Consider the following 16,896-nt stretch of genomic DNA (forward strand, 5'->3'; position numbering starts at 1 on the left):
ATGTGCATGGTAATTCTGCAAAAAGGAATTTTTAAATCCTTAAATGATAGGATTTTTTTCCTCTTAAAAATGCTATGTGTCAGTGGATTCTTTCACAAATATACATATGATTTATATTTAGAAATCGTAAAAAAGGCATAACAAATAACTCTGCAGTTTATTTTATGAAGGCTAATTAATAGGTACTTACTCATTAAAGACTAGGTCTGGCGCAAAATAGAGAAATTGGCTGTTTGTATGTTTGTACGATCTCCAGCTCAAGGCAAATGATGATAGACACATCCAAGAATACTGGATTAGGGTAATTTGGTCCTCAAGAGGCAGGTTTCTAAATCCTGAAGAACAGAACAATTAATCACAGAAATACACTTAGCATTTAAGTACATTCCAGGAAGAAGCTTCTTAAGGCAACCCTAAACAGTCACCTGTCTCTAACAGACTCAATTTAGTTCAATAGTCATTTAAGGAGCACCCACCCTGGGCATAACCCTATTCAACATTTCATTCTAAATGCACCTTAAATTTTCAATGAGGGTGAACTGCCAGGACAAATAAAACCAGGGAACTCCGGCAGTTTCATTGTGGGTAACGTCTAAAACCCGTGGTTAGACTGGAGGAGTTTATCTTAACCTGTAAAACTTGCTTCATTCTACTCACAATAATATTAAACTAAAGAATATTTTAATAATTGTTAACTCCTGCATATCCGCTATCATGGTGGAAGATTTTAATTTTCGTGAATTTGGGGTGGTTGAAAAAATATCATTCCTTGTTCCTTTTCTTCTGGGGGTAATACTGGACTCTGATAAAGTTGTGGAGTAGAATGAGCATCCTTGGCACCTGTCCTGCCCTCTCCCACAGTCTGGTGTGGGCCTCTGATAACTCTTCTTTTGTTCCTTTTCTCATTGCCTGTATTCCCAGGGGCATCATGGTATTCTTCCATTTGTAGAGTTTTACCTGGGCAAGCTCCTCTTCAAAGGAACAACTATCAGAGCCTTCCCCAGTCTTTTCTCTTGGGGCCCTGGCTGACCACAGATAATCCAAGAAACTGCTTTGATTAATGGACTGGGACAGTGGGATAGCCATTCTAAATGATGTTTCTGTAGATTAATAGGGGCCTTATTAATAAAATTCTAGAGCACAAAAAATGACTAAAGTAGGAATTTCAAGGACAATTTAAAGGGTGCTGGAGGTAAGATGACGTTTTCAGAAAGAACAATCTTTCAGGATCTCATACAACTTACTCGGTAGGTCTTGGTTTCCTTGTCTGCGCTTATATTGACCCTGGTCATACGACGCTGATAATGGGCTCACTGCATTCTCACAAACAGAATGTATTTGACTTTATGAATATTTTGGGTCTGAAATGTCCCCTTTCAATCATCAACACAAGAAATGTATATTAACAACAGAACCCATAGCCCTAACATCTCAGGAGAAATGAGCACACCAACAGTTTCCCTACACACTTGATTAATTTGATATTGATGGAAAAATATGGTATGAGGATTAAACGGGGAGCTAACTCCAACTGCACTGTTGGAGATGGCGAAATCTGTTGCCCTGACTTCTCTAGTTCGGGATGCAGAATGTGACAGGAGAGACGTTCCTACCTGGAAGTACCTTTGCCCACTTCACCACTTGGATCATCTGTTTGCCTGCTAAGCGGTTTAGAGTGGAGAGCAGGTTCTCGGCGGTGTCTGGTTTTGAGCTGTCATAGCCTGCATACACAATCTCAGGCTCGATGTTCTCAAGGATCATAACAGGGGAAGGCGTGAGTGCTCGTGAGATTGTGGAGAGCTGAGGGACCAGCGCTGTGTTGACTGAGGGCTCTTTTGCGGGAGGGATGTACGTCGTCCCTTCCTCGGGGCTCTGGGGGGGTGGGGGCGGGGGTTGCTGCTGCTGGGACTGTTCCTCGTGAATACCTTTCAACTTGCCCAACTTCTTTGACTTTCGCGCTGTAAAAAATTATAAACAATAAGGGTAAATTAAGATTATGTTTGGGATACATCACACGAGGTAAGTTACAATTAAACACTGACTTAAACTGATGACTTTCTTTGAAAGATGTCTTGCCACACTAACAGAAATAGTCCCTTGTCAGTATTTTTCTAATACCAGGCACAGTCCTATTTCCTATCAATTAAGCAATTTAGCAATTTTATGAATAGGTACTATTAAGATTCTTATTCTATAAGGAAACAGACCAGAGGGTTCAGAAATCTAAGATCACACAGCTAACACGTGATAGAGATGGGAGTTCTGAGGAAGGAAAATTATTTCGTATGCCAGTAAGTTACATATGCCTCAGTTAAATCTTACAGAAGCCAGTAATTCCCTCTATTACCCACCCATGAATTGTCAACAAGTGCCAGAATCGGTCTTATTATTCCAGTGCTGTCTCTGCTCCCTCTAATTAGCTCTCCCTGGCCCCTTTACTAGTTCTTCTTGGTGCCTCTCTACCACGTTTCCTGTTCTGGTCCATGTGCGATTGCTGGCTTCTGCACTTATTTTGTGTAAACGCTGCTGGGGCTATGTCCCCAGCTATACTAAGAAGCCCCGGAACACAAAGCCTGGGTGTCCCTCCTCGTTTACAGCCCTCTGGCCCCTGGGAAAATGCTGCACCTGGAGATAGGGATGTGCAGATTTCCAGAGTTAATGGGACAGCAATCAATCCTAAAGCAAGGCAACAAAAGGGAATCAATTAAGTATCTAGATGATTTCAAATGAGAGATCTAGCTACTATATGTGCAGGAATTAATGCTACAAAAAAATCAGGTTTAAGTTACACCAATACACCCATATAAAATCTTTAAAAACCTGTCTCACTATTTTTGATATAAACAATTCACTTATCATATAATCTAGAAATAAAAAAATATAATACTATAATGGAATCCTACTTTAGATTTTTAGGAGAACATACTATGTACAAGTGACCTTATGTTCTGATTTGCTGAGAACAGTCCTGGTTTATGCTGGTTTTCTCAGCATGACTACCAGAAGCACCCTGTTTACTCTTAGGAGTGCCAAATTTTGGAAAATGAATATAATGTGGTCATTTTAATGAAAACCAAAGGGTCAGTATTAAGTTTAATAACAACTGTTTCTCTTTCTCATTTCCTTCAAGGGCTCTTAAAACAGACAATGAGAAATGAAAGACTGGGGAGGTGGAAGGGAGACTGGAAGGCAGATGGGAGAACTGGGGGGTGGACGGCAGCTGCATGGGGGTGGATGGGGAGATGGACAAGATAACTAGAAAGATGGATGGATGACTGAATGGATAAAAAGGAAAGAAAGCTTAGAAACGCCAAACTAAACTTCGAGCTATGGTGATAACTTATTTGCAAATGCAAGGTTTCCAATTTTACTGAATACTTTATTTTAAAATTCTTGAAAGACCAGCTACTTTCTACTTAGTTCTAACATGTAAGGGACTTCTAGAATACAAATTTAATGTAAACTAGAAATATGCCACCCTAATTAACTTGATTGTAAAAAAACAACCATTCATGATTACAACTGTGGCCATTAATATTGATCACATTCATCACAGAAACACTTATGATTTAGGTATAAGACAAGTCACTGGCCAATGACAGATCTATCTGCCACACATCCATTAAATAGTGGAACTGGGCTTAAAAGATAAAATTCCTATCCTTAAGGAGTTTAAAATTAGCAGAACAATTTTAAAACAGTCATTTCAAATCATTTCATTTCTTTATAGACTGTCTCCTTCAATAAAAGATATGTGTCAGAAAAATCTGATTTTTCAGAATTGCTGCAATGAAAAGCAAATGTATCATATTCACATATGCAAATGGGAAGCTGCAAACGAGTTCTGCCCAGGGGTGCTGAGCTTACAGTGGAGAACTCAGATGCTTCTGAGGAACGGATGAGTGAGAGACCACTAAGAAAAGAAATCAGCCAAGTGCCTCACCAATAGCATATAGTGATCATTTGGGGAATCAGACATTTCAAACGGCCTATGTCACGTAAACTTTTCTCTAAGCCTCAACTGGTTCATCTGAAAAATGGAGACGATGGGGCTTCCCTCTCCTATCTCGCAGAGGGCTAACTTGGGAAAGAAAAATAAAACCATGTTAGAAATTATTACTAACATCTGAAATAATATTTTTCTTACCTTTTTGATATAATATTTCAATGGTACTGCCATTCTTCCCAAAATTTTGCAAATATTTAAAATATTCTGGTTCATTAAAATGTCCTCATTCATTGTAAGACTACATCTGATGATAACCATAATTTGATTGACTAGGAATAGACAAGGGTTATATTTTCAACTTTTATTAAAAGTGATATTTGCTTGAAAATTAATTATAAAACTCATATTTGTTTTAGGCCTTAGGTCTATCATGCTGTGTTTATTCTCCTGGCTGATTTAAGGTCAATGCCATGAAATATCAAAAAGAAGAGAGCTTAACGTTTTCTCTAGCACTTATCCACAAGACTATGTCCTGTAGCATAAGCTAGTGAGCAGATTATCAACATTCTGTTTGGTATTTCAGGTACATTTAACTTTACCCTGTGATTTTGTGAATATATGTGGGACACACTTGGAATCGAGTAATACTCTGTATTTATTTAAATAGCTCAGGGTAATATTTTCAGTGTGCAGATTTTGCAGCCATGTGTATTCGTCCAATATCTTTTCTAAAAGTACAGGGAGCTACATAATAAATTACACTTTTATTACTCAAAGTAGCCTTTCTAAAACACTTGAAAATTTTATGCTGTTCTTCTAATACATGCTGTATTCTAAAATGAAAGCTCCTAAAAGTTGGTAATAGTGTCTTATGTGTTCCTGTAACATCCTCTCGATGATGCTTATGGGTACTCAATAAATGTTGAATTATTTCAAACTCAAATTTTAATAAACTTGGATAAGTTATTATACTTTAGTAATGGAGTTATATTACGCAGCTTCCCTTCTAATCCTTTTCTCTTTGTCTAATTTGCATCATTTTTATACTTTAAGATTAGCACAAGCTTCAAGTCCAAGTGTATAATTAAGATGTTTGCTAATTACACAGGAAAATCTTTTGCTAAAGATCCTTAATAAGCATGTTTCCATTATCCAAAGCATCAGTGAACATAAATTTGGGGTCTTAACACTGCTTACCAACCACCTTACTAAATTACCGTGGAGCTAATGGGCATAGGGCTTGGGAACGCATGCGTCCAGGTGGCCAGAGCCCTACTTCATTTCTTGAGTGCCAACGACAGCTGCGGGTGGGTGTGCGCACGTGCATGGTGTTGGGGGAGGTGCAGTAACGTGACTGTGTACATGTCCCAGTCCCACTTAGGCCTAAAGGAGATTCTCTTGTTCTACCTGGAAGTTACAGTAACTAGGATGTGCTTACAGGCGGCCCTCAGCTGCCAAGTCCTTAATTACTAACAGCATCTTGGCAGCCACTTTTTCCTGGCACTGCTGGGAGACAGAACTCTATAGATTCTCCATGAATTGCTCCCCCAGGAGCTGTGCAATGGGGAGGCCCTGCTTCCCATCCTGACCAATATGCAGAAGCAAGCAGGGAGCATCTGGCTGGACTTTCTAAAAAGTGTGAAAAACTCCCAATGAGTTCTAAGGATTCACAAAGGCCTTAAACGTGGCATGGTAAGATTTCCTTTTCGGTTTACCCTCTCTTCTGAGGCTGACAGAACCTGTAAGATACCTTTTTGACAAACTTTTGGGGGAGTAGTATGATGGCCAGCTAGGATTTCTGTCATTCTTATATCTCACAGCAAAATGAAGGGATAAACAAGGTTCTCATAGTACTTTCATCGTGATCTTTCTCAAGTACTAATTACCCTAGAAATGGGTAATTAGCACAGCTTTTTTTTTTTTTTCCTTTCCTTATTCTTCTTCTGGAGTAGAATAAAAGACTGGGGTGGGATTTTTTTCAATCACAACATTTCACTGGAAAAATTTAAAGTGAGAATTCTGTCATTTTAGAGAAGCTCCATGCTATGTCTTGAAATTCTAGGTCTCGGCAGGAAATATTAGAGAGGATATACTCAGGTTATGTGAAAACATGGATTTTCTGTTCACAGGCCAAATATAACTTCTAGATTGAACCCACAGGACAATAACAGTACCCATCCCGTCATCCCTCCTTTAACAGACCATTTCTCTTGTCACCCTCTCATTGGTCATGTTTTCCTACCCTCCTCATCCTCTCTATTTGCATGGCTGCTCTTTGCCTTTCTACTGCCAGAGAAGGCACACTCAGGAGCTGGGAGAACAACCAAATATCTCTGTGTTGTAAAAGCAAATGGGGGAATGTCATCTTTCTAAAGGTTTCATTGGTTTTGCAGCAAAACCTCTCTCATTGGTACTAACAGGAAAAAGAGCATCTAGTATTCACTAGGCTGGATGCTGGGGTGAGTGTCCAGCACCCTCATTTATGACTAAATGATTAGCTTCTCAATTGATAATAAACAAGTGGCATTTCAATTGTTTATAAATACTCCTTGAGTGGTTGAAGAACTTGAAAACAGGGTGTTTTAAAAATTATCTCTAAACATTCTCATGTTAATGTACATAACTTAATAAATTAACAGGCATTGTTTATATTAGCAACACAGGAAACATGCCATGGCAAACTCAAACCCAACTTCTGACCATTTTAAAAAGCATTACACACACACACACAAAATGGTAACCGTATGAGGTGATGGATATATAGTAGCTTGTGGCAATCACTACAGAGGTATATTTATATCACAATACCACATAGTACACATTAAATAATCTTTTGTTAATCATAACCTTGATAAACCTGGGGAAAAAAGATGTTCCAAATCAGTGGATCTCCACATATTAAATTTTAATGTGTGTACAAATATACCCACAGATATCCTTACATCTGTAATAGACATAATTTTGTTGCTGTTAGAGAACTCGTTTCTTCACTACTTAGCCAATGACCAGTATCTAACCACTGCATAGAAGGTGTCTTGTTCTGTGTGTGGTGCAGTGTTGAATAACAAGATCTGAGCCTTGACAAGAGATCAGAATCTTGGGGAAGGAAGTTGGATCAATACACAAGAAAGTATTTAGGCTTGTAAAGCAGACCATGATAAGTGTGGGATCAGTGGTACTGACAAGATACTTAGGAGAGTTGGACGATGGGAGGGAGAAGTTGTTTTATCTTTCTCTGGGAGGTCACATTTTCCTGTATCCCTCTGCATTAATTCCCACCATGCTCTGGTTTGCTTCCGGTGTGATTCAGATTACACTGAAGACCCACGTGGGCCAGCCACCTCCCTCTATGAGGATCACCCAAAGTTAAGCCCCACTGACTCCTCTAAGAGGAGAGTCCCAAAGACCAGAAGCCAAATCTCATCAGACAGACTTAAGGGAATCTGAGGCAGCCAGAATAGGGGGTCTACTAATTTTGCAGAGATAGCAACAAGGTTCTAGAAGATAATCCCCAATGACATATTCTGATACTTTCCCAGCTGGAGACAGGAGGTGGGAAAGGTGCAAAGCAAGCATCTGCCTACAAGGTGCTTCTAGGGCTAGACAGATGATTAATATGATTGTTTTTATGGCACTTATATTTTATTTTATATATGTATATGAAATTTTTTCCTCTAATAGCAACATTTTTTCCCCTCCCTTTTTTCTTTCAATGCCAGTCAGACTCAGGAATGTGTGTACGATGAGGCTATGTATGGAGAGGGTTCCATTTTGGGCCAGAGTTTTGAAGGTAACCCAGCAAATCTTCCAGGTGTGGCCAGGCTGGGACTACCTTAAACTAATTTTATTAGTGGGGGAAATAGTGATGGTGAAGAGCTGCCATTCACTGAGAATCTGTATGTTAAGTGCTAGGATGGCATTATTTCCAATATTTTCTTGTAAAAATGGATTATTGCCAATATTTTCTTGTAAAAAGATCTCAATTGACTCCTCAGAAGGACCTTGTGAGGTCAGTACTGCTTGTCATCACCACCACTCAGATGGGTACGGCGGTATGCACAGGGTCACAAGGATGGCACTGATGGGACTGTGGCAGAGGAAGTAGGCAGTGAACTACTGTAATGACAATGGAAAAACAGAAGACAGAAGCCCCATTACGTGTGCAAGTGACATCAAATCAGGAGGTCAAAGGGGGGTGAAAAAAGGCCTGGCCCTCCAATGACTTTTACAAGTTCAGCAAGGTTACCAAAGGCTGCCTCTATTGAAGAGATTAATCTTTTCAGTAGAAGGCATATTATGACATGTACTGATTCACAAGATATTTTCTCTCCTCATTCCCTGGGCAGAAGGGCCAACTTTGGTATACTCTTGGGCTGCTACTGCTGTAGCAGGTGTCCCGGGCTTTATGCATTTGCTCAGGTGAGGGCACCTTCATTCTGATGGAAGAAGGTACCAAAAGATGCAGAATTCAGACTGGTCTGTGTAAAAAAATAGTATATATTGGGGCAGAAGAACTCACTACTTCTGATCAAAGATAAAGGTCCTAAGCTCCACTGCGACTGAGAGTTGAGTTCTTTGGTCAAATAGATCTTTGAAATCAGATGAACATTCTTGAAAAAAAAAATACATATTATTCATCTGCTTTGTAAATTCACATTCTTTAGGAATAACTATGCTATGCTCAAGATCGATATATCTGTGGGCGTAAAACAAAACACAAACAAATAAGCAAAAAGGGGAAAAAAAGGAGAATAAAAACCTCCATCTAGCTTTATAATATACTCAAAATAAGAAAAACAGTGCCATGCTGGCTGTGGCTGCCAAGCAAAAGGTCCCTCCCTCAGTTAAAAAGTTAATTCTTTAACAGCTGCAAGGGTTGCCTTCTTGGCATATGTTTGAGCACAGAATTTATAACATGAAGCATGATCTCATTGGGTATGCAAGGTAAATAGTCTCATTAAGAATGTTTTATGAAGAAACATTACTGTTCTAACAAGGTCAAAGGGTGAACAAGGTATGAGAAAGAGGCAGAAGTCAGTGACCTGGAAACAGACTACAGTGCCCAGCTTAATTTACTGTGCTTTCCTGCACCCTAGCGTGATCTTCCATTGGCTCAGGCCAAAAAGAACTGGTCAGATGCTAGGACACATGCTGGGCAAAAAATCCACAGAAAGGGCCCCATGCGTACCTTCTCAAACCAGCAAGCTGGCTAAGTGGGATCTACCTTAAGTAGTATATTATACACACACACACACACACACACACACACACACACGTTTGTTTATTTATTTAGATTTATAAATATATAAACAAAAGCTTATCCAATAGATACATTAGGTTATTTATTCTTGATGAATGGCATTTTTCTTTATAACATTTTCGGCAAAAGAGTCTATAAATAAGCTCTAAGAGAACACTTAAAATACAATGCTTTAACATTTGCCTGCACATCACTTTTTAGGCATGTTTCGATTGTTCTGTTTTTCCCTCTTAGCATTTGCTCCTACTTTAGTGCAGTGGCTTCTTCCTCTTGGTCCCTTTCATTGTACCCAGTGACCTTACAACTCGCAAGTATTCAAGAATTCGAATGCAACGAGGCCTAAATTCAATTTCAGATTTTTTTTTTAATGACTACTATTTGTGCACCTAAGAAAGAAAAGCTATGGAGTGGAATGCAAAAATATGCAGACTAGGAGGATAGTTTTATCTCCAATACCAGTTTTCTTCAAAAGATTTTATGGCTCAATATTCTTTCTGTAAAATAATTACTTAGAGCCACATCATTATAGTTTTAATTATTTTTAAGGACTGTTACTTAACAGCATATTTATATAAAGTCATCTCAATTTTAATCAAATTATAAGTAATGCTTTACATTCCTTACATGAAAAGTAAACTGAAGAGGTTTTAGTTGAGACTACTGATGTGGAGATTATAACTGGATGATTAAAAATTATTAAAACTTCTTAGCAAGAAAAAGAATTGGTGAACTAGATAACCAAACACAGAATAATAATCCCATGAATTGATATAAACATGTATTTTTAACAACTGGCATAACACAGAAAACACTCTGCATTTCTGAATATGATCACTTTAGTATTTCAACATTAAAAAAATGCAAGACAAAGAAGCAAAGCAGAATTTTTAAAAAATCTTCATATTAGAAGCTAATGCTAATAGAAAAAAAGGATAAGTAAACACGTTAACAAGTTAACAGGATGACATCAAGTCGGGGGGGAAATTAAATAGCCCTGAGGAAACAGAAAACAAATGTCAATATTTGTAGCTTTCATGCATTTTAAATAAATATTACTCTACATTTTATTCCACTGACATTATCAGAATAAGTCTAAATTAAGAATTAATAGTAGCCAATGATGCATGTACTTGAAAAAAAATTATTTTTCTAGGCTGGGATCTCTTCAGGATACAGGCTGAATTGGTCTGGAAACTCCCAGATAAAGCTGAGCCAAACCAAATGGCCTTTTTTGAATAAGTGATTCTCTTGCATTTGCTTCTCGTGTTTTCATTCCAGCTTTTCTCTGCACACAGGGTTAGCGCTAGAACATTCTGAGGCACTCTGATGATGTCTGTGTTGGTAGGTCTCAGGTCACAGCTGAGGAGGAGCCTTCTTAGCTGCCTGGTGGTGAGCAGAGCCATGCCAGGGTGGGGGTGGACTCCCATGCCTGACCTCTCTGCTCTGTTTAGAAGACGAACAGCTATTTTTTTCTTCTGGTATTCTGCCACAGTGTAAATTCCAGAGCTTTGGTGGCTCTCTCAAAACCTAATTCAGCACAGCAAGCGGGACAAAAGCATCTTTAAAAGAATATGCTTTCCATTTAAGTTTCAAAAGTAGTCTTCAAATTTATATCATTTAGCTACATTAAAAAAAAAAAAAGGTCCAAGAAAGAATTTCAGGAAGTTTTTTTTTTGTTGTTTGTTTGTGTTTTTTTAGGGCAAAAAAGGTGGTTTGATTAAAGCACAGGGACAGGACCCGTGGGCGGAAAGAACTCAAGAAAGTTCTTAATAAATATGATCCTAGCCCATAAAAAGAAACTTTTAGGAGAAGTAAATGTTAAATCCCCTTTTATATTCCATGATTCCTTATAATCTATTTTTCCTTCACATAGGAGATTGAACTATAGATTTAGATGAAAATAAGCCAACCCTTCTCCATCAAAGCTGGAAGATGAGCTGCCCTGAGGAGGTCTTCTGGAGACCAGTTTATTAGCACAGGAAGGATAATTGGGCCATTCTGAAAATTTTTCTTTCAGGCTATAATTCAGATTCATGACACTGTAAGTAATTTTTAAAGTAACGTCACATTTGCAATAAGGAGATTAAACAAAAACAGTTAGGGTTTCTTCTCATAAACTGCCTGCCATTTTCCCATTAGTATTCTGCTCATATTCCAAAGATGGGTTTCCCTTCATTTAAAACACAGTCTGCTAGGCTGTTGTGATTTTTAACACCCCTCTATGTAGCTCTGAAGAATGGATGGTGCCTTTGATGATAAACTGCACTAATGGCTTTGCTGGTGCTTGAACAAGCCTCTTCTAGCGTCACGGGGTGGCCCACGGCTGTCAATCCCAGAGCACAGGTCTTGGCTAGGAGTCAATTCTTCATTGCTGATTTGGGTTGGGGCCAATTTCATGCTATGATTTTCAAATGGACAATGTGGTTCTAAGGCACATACAATGTAAAACACCACTTTTAGTGCCCATAATAATTTTTAACTTCCATAATTGAATGGGGGAAGACACAAGTCTATAACATTCCCATTCGAGAATTTGTAAGCTTTCATGGGAATTTCTTTGGGCCCAGAGTTAGGATTCAAAATTCTTTCTTAGATTCAACTATTCTCCCTTTATAGGTAAGAATAGAGAATAAAGATCATGAGACATGCCCAACATAAGGATATAGTCTATACTCATTTGTTTGAGTTCTATATTCTCATGCTTAGAACTTATCAAAGCACACAGCAGGTATTAAATAAGTGCTTACTGAACAAAGAGGAAAAAGTGAAAATGAATGAATGCTTTGCTGATATTCTATAACCAGTCGCATTTCTTAATGTGATGACTACAGTCACCATTCTCTAACAAAGTTCTTGAGGAAAACAATATGTTAGGTTTTGTCCCAAAGCCCAGTGAGCTAGGCCAGTCTATTCAGAAAACAGCTCTAGCCAAGGCTCAACCCAGCCTTAGTTTGATCACAAAGGCAGGTCAGGTGTCCTCCAAGAAGAAGAAAGTCAAGTACAGTAGTGGAGGGCAGGCAGCCCTGCTGGTTCTAACCTTCAGAGAGTCTAATGAGAGACGATAAAGGGAAAAGCCAAAAGTAAGTTTTTTACCTCTTTAACCTCATAGAAGAACTATTCCATCTAGAGACAAAATCCAGGAAAGAGGTACTCAACATTCCTAATCTTAGGGCCCAATTAGTATCACCGAGTTAGACACAGCAGCATGGGTTCCTTTTTGTGGGCACAATGATGGGAAATGATTCTGCCCTTAACCCTGACCCATCCTTGGGGAAGAGCGTAGGATGCAGGGAAATGCTGTGGTCTTCTCCTGCCCCAAATGACTCACCAATTCAACACTTGATATCCAAATTGTGGGCACTCTAACAGAATCATAGCCTTTTAGAACCAGAAGGGACATCACAAAACAGTCTAATCTCCTCATCTTAAATCAGAGGAAATAAAGTTCCGGAGAGTTGAATTTGTTGAGATTCCAGGTGGTTAAGGTGAAAGATACATTCAGCCTCATCATTTCAAGTTCAGTAGCCTATTAGCAGTGTTAGCAGCAATTTTTATAGAGGAGCGGCTCAGTAAAACATTTATCTGTATTTATTTATAGGACGTTGGAAGGCATTTGATGAAAATTATGAGGGAGACGCTGAAAACCTTTTCTGGCCATCCGATAACTACTTTAATATCTTCTCATTTGGCATGAACATGAAGTCAACCAAACAGGATTCTGGTTTTCTTAAAAATAGTTTCTTCAGGATTATTATGAGAAAGTGGTCAAAGTTGGATAAAAAGTTATGACTCTTTGGAAATCCCTTTTACGAAGATGGCACCGAAAGCTAAGAAGGAAGCCCCTGCCCCTCCCAAAGCCGAAGCCAAAGCAAAGTCTTTGAAGGCCAAGAAAGCGGTGCTGAAAGGCGTCCACAGCCACAAAAAAAAGAAGATCCACACATCACCTATGTTCGGATGACCCAAGACTCTGCGTCTCCGAAGGCAGCCCAAATACCCTCGAAAGAGTGCCCCCAGGAGAAACAAGATTCATCACTATGCCATCATCAAGGTCCCCCTGACTACCAAGCCAGCCATGAAGAAAATAGAAGACAACAACATGCTTGTGTTCATTGTGGATGTCAAGGCCAACAAGCAGCAGATCAAACAGGCTGTGAAGAAGCTCTATGACACTGATGTGGCCTAGGTCAACACCTTGATCAGGCCTGGTGGAGAGAAGAAGGCATATGTTCGACTGGCCCCTGACTATGATGCTTTGGATGTTGCCAACAAAATTGGGATCGTGTAAACTGAGTCCAGCTGGCCAAATCTAAATACAGTTTTTTTCATGATTAAAAAAAATTTTTTTTACTCATGACTCTTGGTGGCAAGCTGGTTAGTAGACTAACACTGTTTGCATGATCCTAAGTTGTCTTATTTGTGTATAGGACATCTGTTTTGGTAATGACATCTCAGAGGATATGCCTTATTAGTGACCCAATAATTGCCATGTATCACTCTAATGATAAATTTCAAGCCACTGAATAACTGCTGTAGACCTCTCAAAGCCCTGTGATTTGCACTTAGCTGTTATGATGCAGAGAATGCCAGGCATGAGTCGAAGCCCCTGAAGGCAGGTATCTGCATAAACAGGCCGTTTTCCTAAGTGTCAGGCAGGATTTGGAGAAATGGGTCTTATGTACCTACAACTGCCCTCACCTTTCTGCCTCCATGGAACAGGTACGTGGCATAAACTACCAACTCCAGGAAGTTAATTTTTTTGTAACATTTCATATGCATCAGTTTGGCTAAGGAATCACTTACACGGATTATTTCTAATATTTTCAGCTCTTATAGTCCATGCTCTTTTTTTTTTTTTTTTTTGTCTTGGTTCATACATTTAAAAAACAAGCTTTCAATTTTGTATTTTCAAGGAACCGCTCTCAACCAGTGAGAAGACATAAGGTATATTACAAAAAAAGTAGGGAAAAGAGACCAGAAATTTTGGGAAGAAATCTATAAGCTATATTATCCAGCTACTTGGTTGACTTGTCCATAGATACATTTTATAATCCCAAAGTATAAATAATTATTAAAAGCTATGTATATTTTAAGGGCTTAATAAAAGTAACAACATAATTGAGAAGTTCAACAATTAGAGGATCTAAACAAATGAAGAAAAGCAGACACTCCGAAAACAAACATAATCCTACCACTCTAACTGTGGTCTACGCATGGTCTTCCTCAGGATCACCTGGAGGCTTTTCAAGATGCAGAATCTTGGGCCATCCCAGATCTACAGGTCAGAATATCTACAAGTGGGGGCTGAGGGTCTTCAGTTTTTAGGAACTCCCATGTGATTTTTTTCTTGCATTTTGAAATTGAGAACCACCACCCTAAAGGTTCTGAGTGAGATTACAGAAGGGAGGAGAAACAGAGGACCTAGGAAAAGGTTCTTAAAAAAAAAAAAAAAAAAGGAAGGGAAGGAGCAAGACACAGAAATTAAAACACGGGCTACAGCAGGGTTTCTCAGTCTTATCACTACCGACATTTTAGGCCAGATAACTCTTTGTTGTTGGGTTCTGTCCTATGCAGTGTAGACTATTTAAATAGCTACATCCCTGGCCCTCTACTCCCTAAATGCCAGTAGCATCCTCCCACTCCAAGCTGTGACAACGAAACATATTTCCAGACTTTGCCTAATAGCCCCCTGGGGATATAATTGCCCCTGATTGAGAACCACTGGTTTACACTATGGAAGTTGATAAAAACAGTAACAGTGAGCTAGAAAGATAATTAAATTCTTAGACTATATAAAAAACAATCAAATGAGAACTGAAATAAGCAGCATACTAATTTATTATGCTCCTAAAGTTAGTTTCCGTGATCGCAGAAGTCATAAACTGGAAAGTGAACTAAGTAAAATTTAAAAACTTCGTTTTCATCTTTCAGACTTTGGCATATTTCACCAGAAATTTTATAATTCTGATATCTCAAAAAGAAATCTTAAATTCTAACAAGATCTGCGTATTTTCCCCCATGGCAACGAATGCTTGGAGCTGAGAGCTGGCTACTTCCCTCAGACAGAGCACTGGAGGTCTTCTCCTGTGCTTCATAGACAGGTTAATTCTGTACAAAATTCCCTATATGCATTGGTAGTGTTTTAAAAGATTAGGACCTACCCATAAACTTAAAATTCACGTTTAGCCTTCTAAAAATCCTAATCTTATTATCTGGGCTACACGGCAAACATAATTTACCAGCAACATGGGCACACACACCGGCACACTAGAGGAGTTCCCGCAGCTTAGTGTAATCCCAGCGTCAGGTTAGCAATTCAAAAGCCACGGCCAAGTACCCTACCATGCTCAAAGCGTGTGTGTACTGACTGACAAGTGCATATCCTGCATGTTATTACACTCATAAAAAATGAGTAATGACTGACTGACTTCAACATTCTCACATTAAACTTCAAGCTGGGTTTTATACAATAAGCTTCCTTACTAACCATCCATTAAAAGAATATTTGTTCCTGCAATGAAACAAAGCAGTCTTCCTTCAGCTGTGTTCCTGGCACTGCTCCCCATGGTCAACTTCCTGCTGACACCACCTGGAGGTAAAAAGGTCCACACCCATAGGTTTATAGCCTACTTCTTCGGAAGTTGCACCTTTCCCCCCATCCCATGAATGGTAGCCCTGCACGCAGCCAAATGAAGCATACAATTAAGCATGACTATAACGTAAAGGAATTTCCAGATATAACCTGCACAGAGCTGCTTCAATCAAGAGTGTAGTTTTACACCGTTCAGCTCGGTAGATTCACATTTTTCTCATGGATGAGAGCCTTATAGGTCCTCCGTGATAACACGCTCCTTCTTCGGCTGGCAGGCTTCTCTACTTCCCAGAAATGGGACCAGAACACCGTCTTCACATTTATGGTCACGAACACAGCATTGCTTATATCTGTTCACTCAAATGTCTGCCCAAACATGGGCTGAGCACTTCCGTCAATCTTGGTGAAGTTCTTGGGAAGATGGTTTCTTTTCTCACCTGAAATCAGCATATATGCCTGACTTTGACCTTGGATACAACTGTTCTGGAGACCGTAGATTCCACCGATGTAATTAATGAACCTAGGGACTTGGGATCCCACTAAGCTGCTTCACCAAATCTCCGTCTTAACCTACTCATCTCAGGTCTTCCGCACTCCTGTATTTTTTTCTTTTCTTTTCTTTTCTTTCCATTACCTTGTAACCCTGTTTTTTTTTACATTTATTTTGAAGGCTCATTTCTCCAGTCCTTTCACTCTGGGCCAACTCAAAGGAGCCTCTCTAGACCTTGAACTTAAAGCTTTACTACCAATCATCAGACCAGGGCTAGAATTTCCACCTTGACAGCTACAACAGCTACCCCAAAATTCCATCCTCCCACGCTGGTGACAAAAATTGTGGTTAGATAAGCATAATTAAGAAGTTCAAACATCACATAAAATCCCCCATCAACGAACAAAGAGATACACAAAAGCTTTTTTGCAATATATTATCATTTAAGAAGTTGCCAGTTATACTATATAAGTCAACATTATGATCAAGACTTTTCATAAGTTTTTTGGAAACTGTACCTTCTTGGTAAGGGGATGGAAACAATAATATTTATAGTAGAACTTTCTTAAAATATCATCCTCGGAGTCTTTGTTATGGGACTGGTTTCA

The 16,896-nt window shown here is 39.1% G+C and overlaps 1 protein-coding gene and 1 pseudogene across 3 annotated transcripts in view; one reads left to right on the plus strand and one right to left on the minus strand.

Moving 5' to 3' along the window:
- Nucleotides 1-16,896, minus strand: part of NR3C2 (nuclear receptor subfamily 3 group C member 2) — a 337,191-nt gene that overhangs the window by 69,327 nt on the left and 250,968 nt on the right. For both annotated transcript variants that reach the window (XM_080797692.1, XM_080797693.1), the window contains exons 5-6: nt 1,614-1,958; nt 191-335 (exon numbers count right to left, since the gene is read on the minus strand). In XM_080797692.1, coding sequence (XP_080653818.1) covers nt 191-335; nt 1,614-1,958 — 490 coding nt within the window. The remainder of the gene's footprint in view (nt 1-190; nt 336-1,613; nt 1,959-16,896) is intronic.
- LOC308338996 (large ribosomal subunit protein uL23-like) lies at nt 13,024-13,494 on the plus strand (annotated as a pseudogene). Its single transcript has one exon. The product of its transcript is annotated as a large ribosomal subunit protein uL23-like (transcript).

The sequence above is a fragment of the Martes martes genome, assembly GCF_963455335.1.
Source record: "Martes martes genome assembly, chromosome: 2".
Classification (NCBI taxonomy): domain Eukaryota; kingdom Metazoa; phylum Chordata; class Mammalia; order Carnivora; family Mustelidae; genus Martes; species Martes martes.